Raw genomic sequence first — 18,575 nt, forward strand, 5'->3', positions numbered from 1 at the left:
TGTGGTGCCTTATTAAATATATTTTGAGCTTAATAAAGTAAAAATAAAAACCCAGAAAACTATTTAGCAGATCACATTAAGGATGTCCAAACTGTTCCTAAGTTCTGTCTATAGAACTCACGTCTATCTGAAGTCCAAACTACGCTCAAAAGTAGATCTCCTTTACAATGCCTAAAGGACCTAGTTTTACAGTTGCTATGCAACATCTTAGCTCATTGTGTAGCACACTGGTTAAACCTACAGCTTTTACCCTGTTTCTGGTTCGAATCCCAGTCACTCTCTCTGATGGAAGAGAAATAAATAAAAGCATTAAACAGATCCAACTCCCAGTATCACAATTATAATGAAAAACAACATAAAATTGCCATCCTAATAACATCCTAATAATAAAATATTATAACATTAAGGACATTGTTTGGACATCTAAAACTAATTCTCTAAAGGATGTCTCAAAATTTGGACGTCTAAACAGTGCTGAGCATGATTCTACAAAGGACGCCTATCTTGGATGTCCACCTAACTTTAGATGCGCTTTGCAGAATCAGGGCCTTAAGGTATTATTTCTTCTTGTTCAATATTACTGGTAACATTTTCAACGGAACAGGATAAATTACTGGTTTTGAAGAATTACTTTAAATATAAAAGATGTTTTCTACAGGCAGGCAATTCAAATCTTTCCAGACAAGGCAAGAGCTACTCAAGAACATAAGAAACAATTCCTGGCCCTAAAATCCAGGGTATTAGTAATTGTAGCAACATTTTTCATGCACTTCACCCACAGATGTATTATTCACCTAATGGGAAAACATTTGATGTTTCTCATATGAAGAAATTTGTTTTGGAACATGAAAAGGGTAAAAAAGAACTAGTAGGGAATGATATATATTTAAGCCTAAGTTAGTGGATGAGTTTATCTAGTGATTACCTATAATTATTATTGTATTCTTGCGCTCTCTCTCTATGATGTGGACTTTAGAAAAATCTAAATCGTTTCTTGATATTTTTATTTAAAAATGTGCTTATGGTCTGTTATTTCTTTTCATGATTATGCTTACTTTGTTGTGTATATTAAATAGTTGAATATTAAAAAAAAGATTTTAAGGTCCTAGCTTCTCTCCCCAGGGGCACTGAAAATTAGTCTTTATACTCTTGGCTCTTTCAAACAATGGATTTGACCACCATTGAATGGTGAGGAAGCTGTAGCTTCTTGAATTCTGAAACCTTTTTTTAACACTATAATCTTCTTTTAAACTGCTGTATGGGGGGAATGCTCCCACATATTTCTCTGTACTTGTCTCAAGATTCTGTGAGCAGGTACTGTCACAGCTTCCTTAGGAAGGTCATCAAACTGAAGGATCTCCAAAGTTTCTGCCCTGGGCTGATCTTCAGTCTCCAAAGGAAATGAAATAAACTTAAAACATGAGTGCCCCTCTAGGCAGATATTTGTCTGTCTTGTGGTGGGGAGGAGTCTGAAGGGAGATCTGTTGATCCTTCCTCCAAAAGACCACTGATTCTTCTTCAGATACCCAGGAGTGCCCAGACTCTGACTCATAAGGACACTCTGTAGATGTACTCAATTTTGAAAATGTACTGACTGAAGACCTAAACACAATCTAAGCAGGCCATGGAATAGAAAGGAAGAATGGAACATAAAAAAGGGGAATTATAAATGATCCTCACTCACCAAATGACAGGACTTAACACAATGGAATAAAACTCACAAAAATCAAAATTTTGACATCAGCTGAGAATAGGTCGTGTATAACAGCAGTGTAATATTGTAAAATGTTGTTGTAAACAAGCTGGAAAACATTTCCACATGGAATTTTGTTAGATAACATCACCCATAGATAAGGTTATTGTATCCTGCTTGACCTTGAAAATCTAGGAATGCTTTGAATCAGGAGAGCCCATTGCTGAACACTTTTTCACCGGAGGAGCCTGCCTTCTCATCAAGCCCCCTCTGCACCGAGGAGAGGAGCGTGGGAGCCCTGCTCCGCCCCCCTCCCGACACAGGAGAGCCGATCTTTGAAAACATCCACACCAGAGGAGATCGCCTCAGCCCGTTGTGGGCCGCTGAAGGTCCCCCCAGTGATTTTTCAGGCAGAGGAAGGTGGAAGCCTCCTCCATTCAGTCCCTCCTTCCTCCGTTCCACATCTCTCTTCAGAAAGGGCCGCTCTGACATACCTTGCCTGGTCCAAACCCCCATTGTTACCCCACTCAAACCTCTTACAGGACAGTATCCAGCTGCTTTGATATTATCCAGTTGCCTATTTTATCCTGTTTTACCTTGATCTCCAGTTGTTCTGACTTTTACCCCATTTATTGTTTCAAAATACTACTTATTATTCCTACATGTTATTATCCTGCTACCAAGTTTGATTTTCCAGCTGCTCTGATTCTTATCCCACCTACTGCTGATCATCCAGTTCTTAACCTAGCAGACTACCCAGTTCACTATCCTGTTGCTTACCCAGTCTAATTATCATAGTGCACCCTCCTCTAAGCTCGGGCTCTAGGCCAACCTTCTTCCTCTTCTGATACAAATTACCTAGCTCTTCCCCCCGATAAAGCACTCCCCCCAAAAAAAAATCCCCCAAAAAAACACCTCATCATGAAGCCGCCTTCATGGCTCCTTCTCCTCCTGCTCTGCTCTTCTCCATACACCACCCCCTGCTTGAAACCTCCTCCCCCCAACCTTCCCAACCCCTCAATTGACTTTAACATCTGCCCTGGCCTCAAAATCCCCACGTTGCTGCGCACCAGAAACCATCCCTCCAAAAAAAACCCTCAAAGAGTCAACCACGCATCCCTAAAGCCTGTTCCCTCCGCAAATCTCCCCAACCTTGCTTCAGACTCGCTCACCCCAGTCCCAACACTCTATTGCAACACCAGATCCGCTTGCAATAAGATTCAAATCCTGAAGGACCTACTCGAAGACTCTGACCCGGGATTCCTATGCGTCACGGAATCTTGGATCACAAAAGATGACACATTTACACAAAATGAACTCTGCTCCCACGGTTATCAAGGTCGCTTCTCTCCCAGAACTAACCGAAAAGGAGGCGGTCTGGCACTAATTTACAAATCATTCTTCGATGTCCAGCTCATCGAAAAGAGCAGCCACACCTCTCTAGAATACATGCTAGCCTCGGTCAATGATGAACTCCAACCTCACCCACTGGGCATCCTACTTCTCTATCGCCCACCTACCCCTTGGAGCAAATCCTCTGATCTCGTTCTCGAAACCATTTCAAACGCCTTCCTCAAATTTCAAAGACTTTTGATCATTGGGGACATCAATCTCCACCTTGATGACAACACCAACAAGGATACGATTGAACTGAAGAGCTTCCTCACCTCTCTTGGTTTTTCCCCCCCTTCACCTTCCCCAATCCATGAAAAGTTTCATTAGTTTCCTAGTTACCGCCTACAAAACCGCATCCGACGACACCCGCTGGGAACAAGTTCCCTGGTCTGACCACTTCCTTGGGACCTTCTGCCTTCCCATTTTCATGTCGCATCTTGGGGCCCCTTCCCCCTCCTCTAATCCCATCACCTTTCACAAAAAAATTTCAAGCGATTTGTTCTGGACAAACCTTCTCAAACAACTCTCCTCTGCTCCCAAGCCTGCAGACCCCGAATCCAACTGGCTTAACTGGACCTCCCTCTCCAAGTCCACCTACCACTTCCTCGCCCCCCTTTCCACCAAATCCATCTCCTACCCTCGCAAAGCCCCCTGATACCTCCCTTATCACAGAGAACTAAAGCAGAAATGTCGAGCCCTAGAGCGCAAATGGAAAAAAAATCTAACTCCCCTATAGACAGACAGTCCTGGAGAGCCAACATTAAGCTCTACAATTCAGCACTAAAAAAAGCTAGGAAGAACTTCTACGGTGAGAATATCTCCAGATCCAACAACCAGAATAGTACACTCTTCAAAATCTGGCGCTCTCTAACCTCCAAAAAAGACTCCACCTCTCTCCCCTCCTCTCCCTCAGCCGAAGTCCTAGCAAAATTCTTCAATGAAAAGGTCACTACCCTACGTTGCTCCTTCCCACCTGCAATCTCCTACAACTCCCTAGTGCTCACTGACTCCAACCCTACTCCATTGGCCTCTAGCACTAGCCCAGCCGACAGATTCTGGGCCGCCTTTGAGCACGTATCCGAATCCCTCGTCCTTAAACTCTGTCTCAAACTGAAATCTTGCAACTGTTCCTTAGACCCTTTCCCCTCCTACCTCTACGAGGAAATACCCACTCAGGCCATCTCTTCCATTACCACACTCCTAAACTCCGCCCTCCATTTGGGCCTTTTCTCCCCAGAAATGGGCCATATCGCCTTAACCCCTCTATTGAAAAAACCCGACCTCGACCCTTCCACACCATCCAGCTATCGCCCAATAGCAAATATTCCTCTCCTAACCAAGATGCTCGAGACCATCATATCGACCCAACTCTCATCCTATCTAGAGAAATTCTCCATTCTCCTACCTTACCAATATGGCTTTCGCCCCAATTTCAGCACCGAATCTCTATTGACCTCCCTAATCTCCAAGGTTCAACAACTCCACTCCCGCAACAAGTTCGCTGTCCTCCTGCAATTTGATCTTTCCGCCGCTTTCGAAGTTGTTCACCATGATATTCTGATCTACCAACTCTCTGAGATTGGCATCACCTCTACTGTCCTTGAATGGTTCTCAAAATTCCTCTGCTCCCGTTCCTACATTGTCAATAGGAATGGCACCTCATCCCCCCCCTGGATACCAACCTGTGGAGTCCTGCAAGGCTCACCTTTATCTCCTATCCTTTTCAATATTTATATGACCTCTCTAAAACTCATCCATCTATCCCCCCTTGAAACAATTTACACCTATGCTGATGACATCCTTGTCCTTCTCGAGATCGACTCGAACCTCACTAATCTCTCAGAGAACATATCCTCTTGTATCTCGAACCTCCAATCTTGGGCTCTCACCGTCCAAATGAAATTGAAATGAATCCAAGACAAAACTACTTTGGCTCGGCCCAACATTAGCTCAGCTACCCACCTCAATCCCACTGTCCTCTGGCTCCACTCTGCAACTCGAATTCTCCAGTAAGGTCCTGGGCGTCATCATTGACTCTACACTGCCCTTCAACGACCACCTCAACTCCCTGGTAAAAAAATGCTACTTCAGCCTACACATGCTGAGGAAAGTAAGATCCTGTTTCCATCAAAAACATTTTGCCGTTCTCGTCCAATCCATCATCCTCTCCAGACTGGACTACTGCAACTCTATCTTCATAAGCTTAACGAAGAAAAACCTTCACAAACTCCAATGGATTCAAAACGTTGCGGCCAAGCTTATCTTTGCAAAGAGTAAATTCAATCACGTCTCACCGCTCCTTTCCAAGCTTCATTGGCTCCCGATAATTTCCAGAGTTCACTTCAAATGCATCTGCCTCACTTTCAAGATCCTCCACGGCATCCTTCCTCCATTAATTCCACTCTCTTGGAATTCCTCTAATCTTAATACCACCAGACCTACCCAAAAATCGAAATTATCCTTCCCCTCGCTAAAAGGCATTTCCCACCCAGAAAAACTGGGCACTTCCCTCCCCTTCAGATTCATCGATCTCTGGAACAACCTTACCTCCCCTCTTCGGAACCTGAGTGCTCTCCAACCCTTCCGTAAACATCTGAAAACCTGGCTCTTCTCAAAAACCTAACACTCCCTCCTCTTCTGACATCCTTGCCCTCTAATATTCTTCTTTCCCCGATCTTCACCTAACCCTTCCTTGGAGTTCCTTTCTCATTACAATTCCTGTAAACCGCGCCGAGCTCCACAAATATGGAGATGGTGCGGTATATAAACCCAAGATTTAGTTTAGTTTAATAAAAGTACTCCAGAGATATCTGTTCTGCCTAGTCTTGATCTACTACTTTTAGTCAGGCCTTGGCCTGGGGTGCTGAGACATAGGGGTCCTTTTATTACAGTGCGCTAACTGATTTAGCATGCGCTAAATGCTAAGGCATCCATTATATCCTATGGGCATCTTAGCATTAACGGCCTCTTTTACAAAGCCGCCCTAGCGGCTGCGCTAATGGCCCCGAAGCCCATAGAGATTTAAAGGGCTTCAGGGCTGTTGCCGTGCGGCTTTGTAAAAGAGGACGTAAGTGCGTGTTAATCTTTAGTGCACCATAATAAAAGGACCCAACAGAGTCTTGATGTCTCAAAGAAGCTTCGATGCACTAGAAATCAACACTGGTGTGGTCAACATGAGTTCCAAGACCTTTCCTGCAGGCAGTGCATGGGTCTCAAGAAATGGCTGGACCAGGCCTCATCTCAACACCAATAATGTTAAATCTGTAGCATTTTGTCAAACAAATACATGCTCCATCCTCTCCTCAAACTTCTGCATGAGCTGCTCCTTGAATGCTGCCATAGACAAAGGCATGGGCATCACAATAAATTTGGTGTCATCCTTAAATACCTAGAAAGTATTGGAATCAGGGTCTCGGGTCTATGGAGGCTGTTGCACCCTCTATGATTACATGGAGAATGAACAAACCTCATATCGAGGGCACTTGAAGGACATCAGTGATTTTAGTGCTTCAATTCTCTTAGTGCTTTGATAAAGGGCAATGCTTTGATGAAGGGCAATGTTGAGACAACCAACCTCCAATGGGTAACCATCATCGCACTTCCTCGGCACTGGAGGAAATTTGATGATGATCAATCCTAGTGGCCTTTATCTATGCTTGATGTCAAGGGTGATTGATCCTTGTTGATGCATCCCCAGCTGATGCTGCCTAAGGTGTTATCAGCATCGTAAAGCTTTTTCTTCTGGTTTTCTCTCCCATGAATCCCTCCCTTGATAAGTGGGAACATAAGAGTATAGTGAGAAGAGTCACAGCCAGGACCAAGCATCAATTGTGAATATTGATTACAGATATAGTTTTGTTTCACCAGGAATACCTTTCGAAGGTGTAGAGGGTCTTTGTAGATATATTAACTGGAAAAATAGCTGCAGCACAATCAAATGATTCGATGATAAAAAATTATCTGAATTGGAGCCCAAGGCTTAAAAATGGCTAATGGTGAAAAAGAGCTTGAAAGACAGCTGGCAAAACTACCCAGGGATGTCTAATGGGGGGGGGGGGGGAGACTGACGGTGATGGGACTTACTTACATACAGTGAAAAAATATACTCAAGAATAGCACAGAGGCAAGCACAATGTAAAACATGTCTGTTCAGCTCCACAGAAACAAAGGATTGAAAATGTCCGACATGACAACAGGAAAGATTAGAATAGGTGCTCAGGTTTAGTGATGAATTCTCAAAAACTCTGTACATTTGTATATGAGGATTTAGCTGTCCTGCTTGTCCTCAGAGAGCATACATTATTAGTTACTATGTCCCTAGGACTTTCTATAATATGCATTAATGGTGTAAGCATGCACAGACAGTGCTTAGTAACAAAAAGGCTAAATTAGATTGTACAACTACAGGATATGGTAGCAAGTACAGTAAAACCTTGGATTGCAAGTAACTTGGTTTGCAAGTGTTTTGCAAGACAAGCAAAACATTTTATTAAATTTTAAATTGATATACAAGCAATGTCTTGCAATACAAGTACATTCAGTATACACACATCATTACTGAGCCGATGGTTCTTCTTTCTCTGACACTGCAAGAATGTAGTGACTGTTCTATACAAGCAAAGTCTTACAATACGAGTACATACAGTATACATCCGTCACTTCACAACTGAACCGATGGTTCTTCTCTGACGCTGCAGGACTATAGTGACTGTTCTAAATGAGCGAGATCTTGTAATAAAAGTACGAATAGTATTTTGTATTAAAGTTTTTGGGTTGTGGGACGAATTGTCTGAGTTTCCATTATTTCCTATTGAGAAATTTGCTTTGATATATGAGTGCTTTGGATTACAAGCATGCTCGCAAACCAAGGTTTTACTGTATTTAGTTTTCTTCATAAGAAAGTAGTAGAATACTATCTAGAGTGATATAGTTATTAAGTGATGCCATAAGGGGAAAGAAATGCATAACTAGACTAAAATGATAAAGACATTAGATAAATTGTGAGCCCACCGGGACAGATAGGGAAAATGCTTGAGTACCTGATTGTAAAACTGCTTAGATAACCTTGATAGGCAGTATATAAAATCCTAATAAACTTGAAACTTGATTATACCAACTTCTTTGACTTGAGTTCTCAGTTTCTAAACAACTGGTTGCAGATTAGTATTTCAGAACGTCAATGGTAAAACTAACTGCACTAAATGTTGTAGTAAACACAGATCTAGTAAACCCATTAAATGAATGTATACCCACATTAATTATCAGTACAATAATTTGCACTGCTACTGCATTCCAAGCCAAAAGAAGAACGCACAGGATCCAAATGTAGAAAAACTGTGTAGTTTAATTGGACAAATAAAAAGCTTAACAGAATTTATAACGCTTCTACAATGCATAACATCAAAGTTGCCTCATAAATCTTTGTAGCTACTACAAATCAAAGCAATACAGTTACAAATTATAGAGCATCTGTAACTAAAAGATGAAATAATAAAAACATTTAATACAAATACAAAATGTTGGTGATGCAGATTTGTAAAAGAATGATCACACTATTTTATTTTGAACCCATTGAGGACAAAACTTAGGCTTTTGAATGGCCACCATGGTTGGGCCTTACTGAAGTGGATCAAGATCAAAACAGTAATTTAGATATTACTGGACTTTTTTTGTTCTTAGATTGCAGATGAAGCCTTGTCTCTCCATTTCACCCTCAAATTAAAAAAAAAAAAAAATATATATATATAAACAAGTTTACAAATCTTTGAACACAACACATTGAACATTCAACAGATCTGGATAACCTGCACTAATTATGATGAGCTTTCAGAGAACGGAATCAAGAAGTTTCTATACTAAACAAACGTTAAGAAGTCTATGAATAATTATTTGCCATAGTAGGGTTCTCTACTTCTTTTTAGCCACCTTTTTTGGTGTGGATTTAGTTTTGGGTTTTGAGGACTTAGCCTTTTTCAGCTTTGTTGCTTTCATGGATTTTACTTTAACAGTCTTAGATGTCTTAGGAGTTGCAGTCTTCTTCTCAACAGTTTTCACTTTCTTCTTAGTCACTTTGGGTTTTTTTGAGGTGGCTGCAGGCTTTGCTGCTTTCTTAGGCTTAGCTGCTTTCTTTGGTGTGGAAGTCTTCTTGACTACTTTCTTGGTACGTTTTTCAGATTCATCTGCCTTGGCCAGCCGAAAAGAACCTGAAGCACCCACTCCTTTGGTATGTTTGAGAATGCCCGAGTTCACAAGTCTCTTAATTGCCAACTTGATTTGTGAGTCAGCGTTCTCCCCAACGTTGTAGTAGTTTTTAATGTATTTCTGGATAGACTGACGGGAAGAGCCAGAGCGACTCTTCTCAGCCTGAACAGCAGCCACAATCATATCTGAATACTTGGGATGGTCCACAGACTTCTTGGTTGCCTTGGCCCTCTTCGATTTTGCTGACAATTTTTCAACCATTGCGAATGGCCTTAGGACAGCTATAGCAGTTACGGTTATGTTCTCAGATCTCCTTAAAAAAATGGTCCCCCTTCTTCAAGTGTATTTCAGCTCCGATTCTGTGGGATCACAAACATACCGCGAAGAGTCTTGCAGAAGGGACCTTTTTTGTGTATACTGAGGTGAGGTAGCGCGCTTATCAGTCAACCTCCTTCCTTGACCCCTTGTCGAAGCGCTTTTTTTTTTTTTTTAAAGACTGTCGCGATCCTCCTCCCAGGCCTTTCTCTCTGCGGGCCTATTCTCCAGCAGCACCTATGCCTTTTAGAATAACGGTAGGGCCGCACTCCTTCTCTCTGCGCCGCTTACTCTTGTGGAGTGTGAGGCACGCGCCGCTCTCCTGCTCCCTCCCTCTCTCGCGCGCTCTCTCCAGGCGGCTGCAGCCGGGGCCTTTGTAGCTCAAGAGCGGACCGCATTGAGGACAGGGCGTGCTGGCTGCTTGCGAAGGGGCAGAAATGGCGCCGCTCCGCAGCTATCTGTGTTTCTTGGCGGCGGCAAAAAGACGATTTCCCCCCCTGTGCCCGGCCCGGCCTCTTCCGGAGCGCCGCCCCTCGGCAGCCCGGTCCCCGGGGCCTCCGTCCCCGTCGGTCACGGGCCCCGCCGCCCCCTCTCGCCTTCTCTAGGCGTCCAAAAGGGAGCCGGGTTCCGGTGGCCCCTGCCCCATTTGGCCCTTTCGAGCCGGCGAGCGCCGCCCGTCTGTGGCTCCGGAGGGTTGAGGGTCCGGTAGGAGGAAGAGGCATCCCTGGCCGAGCGGATGGACCTCGCCTGGGGTCTCCAAAGTCCCTTCTGTCTCGACTGGAGCCCCGAAAAGCCACTCCAACTAACACAGGGAGCTGGGAGCTCAGTCTCTCTCAAAGACGGGTTCCTCTCAGGGGAGGGAACCCCAAGGGTGGAGGGGGACAGCGACTTCCCAAAAACCTAATGGGGGGTTCTCAGAACTCAGCATCTCCATGCCAGCTACCCTCCTATAGGGTATTTAAACATTTCTGACACTTTCTGTGGCAGAACACTGCAATTACTTTATTAACCTTGAATCTGAAGGTGTGTGTTGGGGGGGGGGGGTACTTTAGTCCATCAAATCCTAGATGTTTCCGAGTACGTGGCTCACACCTTTACAACACGTGTCATAAAGCAAAACAAAAAAAAAAAATCTTACGGAATAGGTCATGTTTCAGCTATAATGATAAATATTGTTTGTCAAGGCTATAAAGAAGGAAGATGAGGGGATGTGGTGCTTTTATGGATTTATGCAATGTTAATGATTTGTTAGCTTAATAGTATGACATTTTTAAAATTCATATTGATTGTTAACTGCTGGGGATTGTGAAGGTAGGCGATCTATAACTAATACATTAAATCTCTTTAGGACTTCCATATTGGTTGCATGTCTCTGTGTGTATCGCTGCTGCTGTTGTCTAATAAACACAGGTTTGAGATTAAAATGTATCCTGAGAATTTTTCCGGGCTGAGGCTTTTCAATCACTTGTGTGGTTTCTTTTTTTGGGGGGGCATGGGGGGGGGGCGGAGGAGGGATACTGCCACGTCAATTTTTGTTTGTTTATGTTTAGGTACTTGGGAGCAAGTGTTTGCTGCCCTTGCTGTCCTTTTACAAACACTAGGTTTCTGAAACGCAGGGCAACGCTGTCTTTTCGCAAATTTGAGATGAGCCCAAGTGGTTGGGAAAAGGAGCATGCACGCGATTATTTTGACCTCCCCTTTGAAGAAAGACTATACGTATCCTCCAGGCTTGGTGGACTCTACAATAACTGTCCTTTTAAGGACCAAAACAAAGCTTTAGAGCTTTTTACCCTCACCTATTGTTGTTTTCCCCTTTTACTGTGCTCTTTTTTCCTCAAAGATTGTAGTTCTAGCCCTTTTTCTCCATTTGTGTGAAGTAAGTTCATGTGTTTTGTTATGTTTTATTAACCTACCCTGGTCTTGTTTAGTACTTCTAATTTTAATTTGTTTTTTTTATGGAACTTTTTGCATTGTACACCGCCTAGAAATTTGATGAAGCGGTATAAAAATTTAAACAAACTTGAAACTTAACAGTTCAGAATCCAGCTACATATGCTGCATAGCTGTCCACACAGGTTCCCATATAGTAAGGATACACTGTTGTCAGCAGTCCTGCTGCTTGTCTTGTCAACAATGATGCAACAGGTGCGCATGCGAAGACTGGGCTGAAAATGTGTGGTGTTCTTTTAACTTGTCTGTTGGGAGCCCCTCCTGGTCGTCTCTTCAAGCTGAAAGTGCAAGTACTTTCCCCAGTATCTGGGCCAATAGCTGCTCTATTTCCTCCTCCCCCTCTCTGCAGATCTTACATATAAATGCTAGCGGCGAATAGAACAGTTCTTCGTCTTTGAGTTGCCCTCTGCGAGCTCTGCCTCGCATATTTTTCTTCGTCCTATTAGTCCTTTTGATTGTTATCGGTCGAGCTGAAAACGGATTACGGTACCTGTTTCAGTGTGGTGTAGCATGTAACCTGATCTTTTGTTTTGTGTTGTATTTTTTTTTTTTTTTTTTTTTTTTGCTTAAAGATACAGACTAATGAACTTCCTACAGCTCCGTTGTCCAGGGTCCTGCACCTGGCGTCGGACCAGTCGGCTTCACGCTTTGTTCTGGGACTTGTTAGTCCTGGATTTCTCGTTTAAAGAAAAAAAAAAAAAAGTTGGCCTGCAAACCTCCTAGATACTACCGTAAGCGATGAGAATTTGACACTTACACCCAGAAATTGATCCAGAATCACTGAGGGGACTCGGTAACTTAAAATACAACCAATCCGGTTGTATTTAAATAATAAAAGTAAGGTCCAATTGGCCCTTCGAAATCTCAGTGCAGCAGGTAGCTACATTTCAGGGCCGAGACAGCCTGGCACGTCTCGCGCCCCGCCCCTTTAAATGAACGTGGCCTCTGCTTGGCGTTTGGGTGGGGGGGTGGTTGATGTTAACTGGGTCCTGATTGGCTGGTTGCTCTTTCGCCCCCATGTGTGTTTGGGATCGTTGTCTTTCGCTGGTGCTGGGCTGGAGTTGAGAGAATCGGATCTAGTATGTGGGGCTGGAGAGTTTTGCGCGTTCCCTTCTCTTTGGGGCAAAACGGGCCTGGCCGCAGGCATCAGTCTGCTGTTTCTCAGCTCAAGCACATCTTAGACGGGGAGCTGGAAAGCATCAGAGGTGCTGGGACGTGGAAGAGCGAGAGGATCATTACTTCCAAGCAAGGGCCACACATCCAGGTGGAAGGCAGAAAGGGAGGTAGGCATTGATGCTTGGATTTGGGTTCCCATGTGAGTTTGTTTTGCCCCCATTGCTTATATGGCCTTGTAGTTCCTGTTTGGAACAGTTCTGCAGTTGGATCCGCCTGTAACGTGACTGTACATATGCTTTCGTAAGAAATAAACTTTCTTATCTGATCTGAAACAGTTACCTCGCCTTTATCCATATAACGCGTTTTTCGCAATGCAGTTCGTAAGAGAAATATTTAAACTATCGGTGTTTCTTAGATTTTCCTTTTGTGATTTTTTTTTGTTCGTTTTCTTTTTTTCATTTTGTTGGGGGGAGAGGTAGATTCAAATAATTTTGTGGGCACGACAGTTTTTATGTTGCAAACTAATAGCATCTACTTGGGATCTAACTAGGTACTTGGGACCTGGATTGGCCACTGTTGGAAACAGGATTCTGGGCTTGATGGACCTTTGGTCTGCTCCAGTATGGCAATTTTTGTCTACCAATCCATTCTTTTTTTTTTTCTTTTCATGCCATCTTAAGGAAATCATTTAATTGACCTTATGTAAAGATTGAATCTGTCTTTTTTTGTTCTTATCTTGTTCTGATTTTTATAATATTTTATGTATGTAACTTTTTGTAAACTGTTTTGGAAAACAATGGTATAGAAATTCTAAAAATAAATAAATTTACAAAATAACATTCTATGACCCGTTTGGACTCCGTACTGCAGCCACAGACTTTCTTTGCACAGCTCTGTACAGACTTTCTCTGCACTTAGCCTAGGAGTACAGAGCCCCCTGCAGTTTTTATTTCTGCAAGCAAACTGTGCAAAAGTCGCTCTGCTTTGCTATATTTTCTTTTTTTTCACTAAAGTTTATTTTCTTTTCAATGATTTTGGTGCTTTGAGACCCTTGGAGAGGTTCTCTGCCTGGGAAAGGACACAGTTTCCGTTATTCCAGACTGCTACACAAGGCAAGCTTCAGGTGGATGTGTGGAGCCAGCCTACTATGTGCCACCTTTGAAGCTCGGGGTCTGTCACCCTGGAAGCGAGTTCACCTGGCCTTGTCGGAAGTGCAGCGCAGGCTGTTTTGCGCCCTGAGTAACAGCCCTTGGGGTATCAGGGTGCAGGCTGCGTTTTCCTGCCCCCGGCCATCTGAGGTGGTTCCGTAGGGCTGGAGGTCTCAGTTCAGGTCTGCATGACTGGCAGCCCGAAGATCCTGAAGAATGGACTATGTGGTGACATATTTGAGGCAGTAATCTTTTCCCTTCATTTCAGCTGCATCCACAGAGCTGACAGGCAGGCATATTGGAGACTGTGAATATAGCCCCATTACTTTCTATGGGAGATTCGGGGGGAAGGAGGGGGTGTCTGAAAACAAGGGTTTTCAGAAGGTTTTAAGGATAGGGGTTAGGTCTCCCACCCCCAAAAGTCCTAAATCACAGGGTTTGGGGGGTTTTTTTTTGTTTGTTTTTAGTAATTTTGGCTCCACAAGGCATTTTAGGTGTGAATTTCCTGGCAGTGGCCATCTTGGATTTTTAGCAACCTTTTTTTAAATTCTTCTGCCTCACAACCCTTCATTTTTGGTTAAAAACATCAGGGATGAACTTTCCCCGACCCATAGACACACATTCATGACTGGATTGTGCTGCTTTTTCTTTTTTTAACTTTATTTAAGTCAACTTGGAACATGACATTGCAATGTACAACAACCAGTGCGATCGACAGAGGAGTGTCCATGCAGGGGAGAAGGCTGGAGCTTCGTGCTCTTCTGGGTCCTCTAGGGATGGGGAACCTGGGTCTGAGAATTGGGCAGAAAACCTCGCCCAGTGTCTCCTTTTAGCGGTGAGACAAAACGCAGGCGTATGGAGTTTAGGGACCTTTTCCAGTCCATGTCTGGGACTCACAAGGAGCTGATGCTGCCTCAGAGATGTGACTTTTTTGCAGAATTTGTTAGGCTCATGTGGAGAGCGTTTTTGACAGATCCGGCCAGTTCTGGTCAACCGATGGGCGTGTCGCAGACTTCTATGCTAGGGACCAGGACTCCCTTAATTGGCATGCTGATACCATGGATGCTGCATCCACCCTAGATGATATTGATATGCTCTGCAGCACAGTTAGCTAGGTGGTCTCAGAGAGTCCTGATCAGGGTGATAACCCTTTTGCCCGCAGGCTGTTAAATTAGCCTTTGTTCACCGTTTTATAGCGGATGTCATAAGGGAACTGAATTTGGAGGTTCAGCCCTCCATATTTTAATGTATTGTCATCATTTTTTATCCCAAGACAAGCAGGCAGCCTATTCTCACATATGGGTGATGTCATTGATGGAGCCCAGATGCGGAAGCCTCACAAGCAGACTTGCTTGTAGAAACTAGAAGTTTTGAGTTGACTGCACCGCGCATGCGCGAGTGCCTTCCCGCCCAGCGTAGGGCGCGTCTCCTCGGTTCTCAGTTTTCCGTGGATCCGAGAAGTCTGTCTTTGACTCTGCATTTAACTTTCTTACTTCGTGCCTTCTCTCACCACGGTTTGTGTTATGTACTTTATTTTTTTATTTCTAGTTTAAAAAAAAAAAAAGTTATTTCTTCCGTTCGGCTGCCTGGGCAGGTCGCTCAGCTGCTTCGACCTTGCAGTGGCTGTGTTTCCTTCTATGTCCCGGCCAGCGACAGGCTTCAAGAAGTGTAGCCAGTGTCAATGTGCGATTTCTCTTACAGACCCACACACCAGGTGCCTCAAGTGCCTTGGGCCACAACATCATCCAAAGTCGTGCGAACACTGTGCTATTCTTCAACCGCGAGCCCTTAAACATCATTTACTTTCAGTGGGGAAGCTCTTCCAGATGGATTCGACCACTTCTTCGACTCCGAAGGTGACCTCGGTCTCGCCTTCGACCGAGGGACCTCCTGCCTCCACTGCTTCAACCTCGAGCCTCATCAGACTTTCATTTGCAGCGGCTCTTTCCTCGACGATGTCTGCTGTATCTCTCTTCCAATCTCTCCAGAGGCTTGCTTTTTCAAATGCCCCCTCATCAGAAGGGGATTCTTCGACCTATGCTTGGGGTGCTCATCTCGATGGTCTCCGTACACAAGGCTACTGGACCAGTAAGGAACGAGCAATCTGTTAGAACTCAGATCGATTTTCAAGGCTCTCAACGCTTTTCAGCTACTTCTTCACGACCAGGTAGTCCTCATTCGGATGGACAACCAAGTCGCCATGTATTTTGTCAACAAACAGGGAGGGACGGGATCTGCCTCCCTTTGCCAAGAAGCTCTGAAGGTTTGGGACTGGGCAATCTGCCACAACACCTTCCTCAAAGCTGTCTACATCCAAGGGGCAAAAAATTGCTTGGCGGACAACTTGAGTCGTCATCTGCAACCTCACAAATGGACACTCCATTCCTTGCCTCTTCACATTTTTTCACAGTGGGGAACGCCTCAGATAGACCTCTTTGCAGCTCCCCACAACTACAAACTGCCTCAGTTCTGCTCCAGGATATACTCTCCTCACCGCCTCAAGGCAGATGCTTTTCTTCTGGAATGGACGAATCTACGGTTGTAGGAGGATCCAGTTGGACAGACCCCTTGCACTTCGTGTGAGGCATAGTCGCTTGAGGAAAAAAATAAGACGCTGGCAAACAATTGCTCAATCTGAGGAATGGCAAGGTAAGTGGAGCTCAGGTTCCTAGCTGCTACCATGCCGCCGCCATCTTGTTTCTCCAATAATTGGAGTGGCCAGCATTTTAATGGACTGGCCACATTGACATGCCAGCAGAGCAGTGGACCACCCTAGGGGGACTCAGCTGTGAACTTCATATTAAGGGTGCCAGGTACACATCTCACCATACTCCCATACATTATATGGTGAGCCTTCTACAACTCCCCCAGAACCTGTACCCACCTGTCTACCACCCCAATAGCCCTTATACCTGCAGGTGTCACCTATATGGTAGTACAGTGGGTTTTGGTGGGTTCACACTTTCTACAAGTGTACTGAAGACAACGGTCCAGGATGAAAGAAGCACTAAAAATGGCACTTACCTTTACATGATGAGAGTTAATAAAAGCAAGAACAAAGAGAAACTGATATGGCTGAGAAAATAAAACCAAAATAATTGATGTTCATAAAATGCAGAAAACTGAGAAGAGGAACACAAAAAGGAATATCAGATGAAACTGAAAGAAACCAAAAGAGATACACATTTGGAGAAAACAAAAGCAGAAGAACAAATGACTAGTAATGTAAGGAGGGTGAACAAATTTTTTCAGGTATGTTAGTGAAAGGAGGAAGGCTAAAAATGGAATTGTGAGACTGAAAGATACTGTGAACCACTATGTGGAGAGATGATGAAATAGCAAATGTTGCTATACGTCTGTGTTCACGGAAGAAAATCTTGGTGAAGGTTCATGATTGGCTGCCAAAGGTATAAATGAGAATGGAGTGGATATCGCACCATTCACAGAAGAAAGTGTTTAGGAACAACTTGAAAAAATTGAAGATAGACAAAGCCATGTGACCGGATAAGATACATTCCAGGACATTGAGGGAGCTCAGAGAAGTTTATGCAAATCCTCTTAAAAGATCTGTTTAATAAATCCTTAAAGATGGAAGATGTTTTGCAGGATTGGACAAGAGTGGATGTGATCTTTCTTCATAGAATTGGTGCCAGAGAAGAAGCTGGAACCTACAGTCAGTAAGTCTCACTGCTGTTATTGGAAAAGTAATGGAAGCATTTCTGAAGGAAAGGATAATGATTTTCCTGGAATCTAGTGGATCACAAGATCTGAAAGCTCGAAGTAGAAAACAAGTCTCTGGATGTCCAGGAGATGTTTATTCAAATAATTAAAAACCAAATAAAAGCAACCTCAGGATTTATTTAGGTACAAAATATGGCACTGATGGTACATGCTCACGAAAGTGAGATTCTGACCTGAAACACTGTCCATGTTTTGGCAAATATTCAGCCTTCCTCAGGGGTCCTAGATCGATACACAATTGTGTGGTGCCTAATACCTCAAGATGAATATTTAAGATGTGTAGTATACGGGACAAAAGGCTGAAGTTGCTTTTATTTGGTTTTTAATCTGTTTGAATAAACAATATCTCCTGGATATCCAGAGACTTGTGTTCTACTTTGAGCTTTCGGTCCTCCTTCGTCTTTACGAGGTCTGAGGCAACATAAGGATAAATTGTGTTAAACAAATCTGATTGAATTCTTTGCGCTGCCAGAAAATTTGGTCAAGGATGTGCATTAGATGTAATCTTAGATTTAAGCAAAGCCTTTGACTTGGTTCCTCTCTTGGATAAACTTGACAGGCTGAAGTTAAGACCCAAAGTGTTTTTCTGGATAAAAAACTGGTTGATAAGAGATCAAAGGGTGTTGGTTAATAAAATTCATTTGGGGGAAGGAACGGAGAAATAGAGTACTTCAAGGATCAGTGCTAGGACCAATTCTGTTTAATATATTTGTGATCAACATTGCAGAAAGATTAGAAGATAAATTTAGCCTTTTTGCGGATGATACCAAGCTTTGTAATTGAGTGAGCACTCCAGAGGAAATGGAAAACGTGAAAAGGATCTGCAAAAATTTTTAAAAAATGGTCTATTTGGCAATTAAAATTCAGTGCCAAGAACTTCAGAGTGATGCACTTGGGTAGTAGCAATCAGAGAGTCATGTGCTAGGAGGTGAGAGGCTGATATGCACAGAAAGGGACCTTGGGGGTGATAGTTTCTGAGGAGAATGTTTTGAAATGTGTTTTTGTTAATGTGTACA

General features: G+C 43.5%; 2 protein-coding genes across 2 annotated transcripts in view; one reads left to right on the forward strand and one right to left on the reverse strand.

Annotated features, from left to right (window-relative positions):
* Positions 1–8,412: 8,412 nt before the first annotated feature.
* On the reverse strand, positions 8,413–10,057 carry LOC117353705 (histone H1.0-B-like). Its single transcript, XM_033929927.1, has one exon. The coding sequence runs from the start codon at positions 9,548–9,550 to the stop codon at positions 8,996–8,998; it is 555 nt and encodes a 184-aa protein (XP_033785818.1). The 5' UTR covers positions 9,551–10,057; the 3' UTR covers positions 8,413–8,995.
* A 2,456-nt stretch (positions 10,058–12,513) lies between these two features.
* GCAT (glycine C-acetyltransferase) overlaps positions 12,514–18,575 on the forward strand; it is a 55,495-nt gene continuing 49,433 nt past the window's right edge. The window contains exon 1 of the mRNA XM_033929928.1: positions 12,514–12,837. Coding sequence (XP_033785819.1) covers positions 12,636–12,837 — 202 coding nt within the window. The 5' untranslated portion in view covers positions 12,514–12,635. The remainder of the gene's footprint in view (positions 12,838–18,575) is intronic.

This window comes from Geotrypetes seraphini, chromosome 2, assembly GCF_902459505.1.
Source record: "Geotrypetes seraphini chromosome 2, aGeoSer1.1, whole genome shotgun sequence".
Lineage (NCBI taxonomy): Eukaryota > Metazoa > Chordata > Amphibia > Gymnophiona > Dermophiidae > Geotrypetes > Geotrypetes seraphini.

Bases quoted from the DNA above. Each gene is read 5' to 3' on its own strand.
- LOC117353705 (XM_033929927.1), bottom strand. From the start codon at position 9,550: ATGGTTGAAAAATTGTCAGCAAAATCGAAGAGGGCCAAGGCAACCAAG.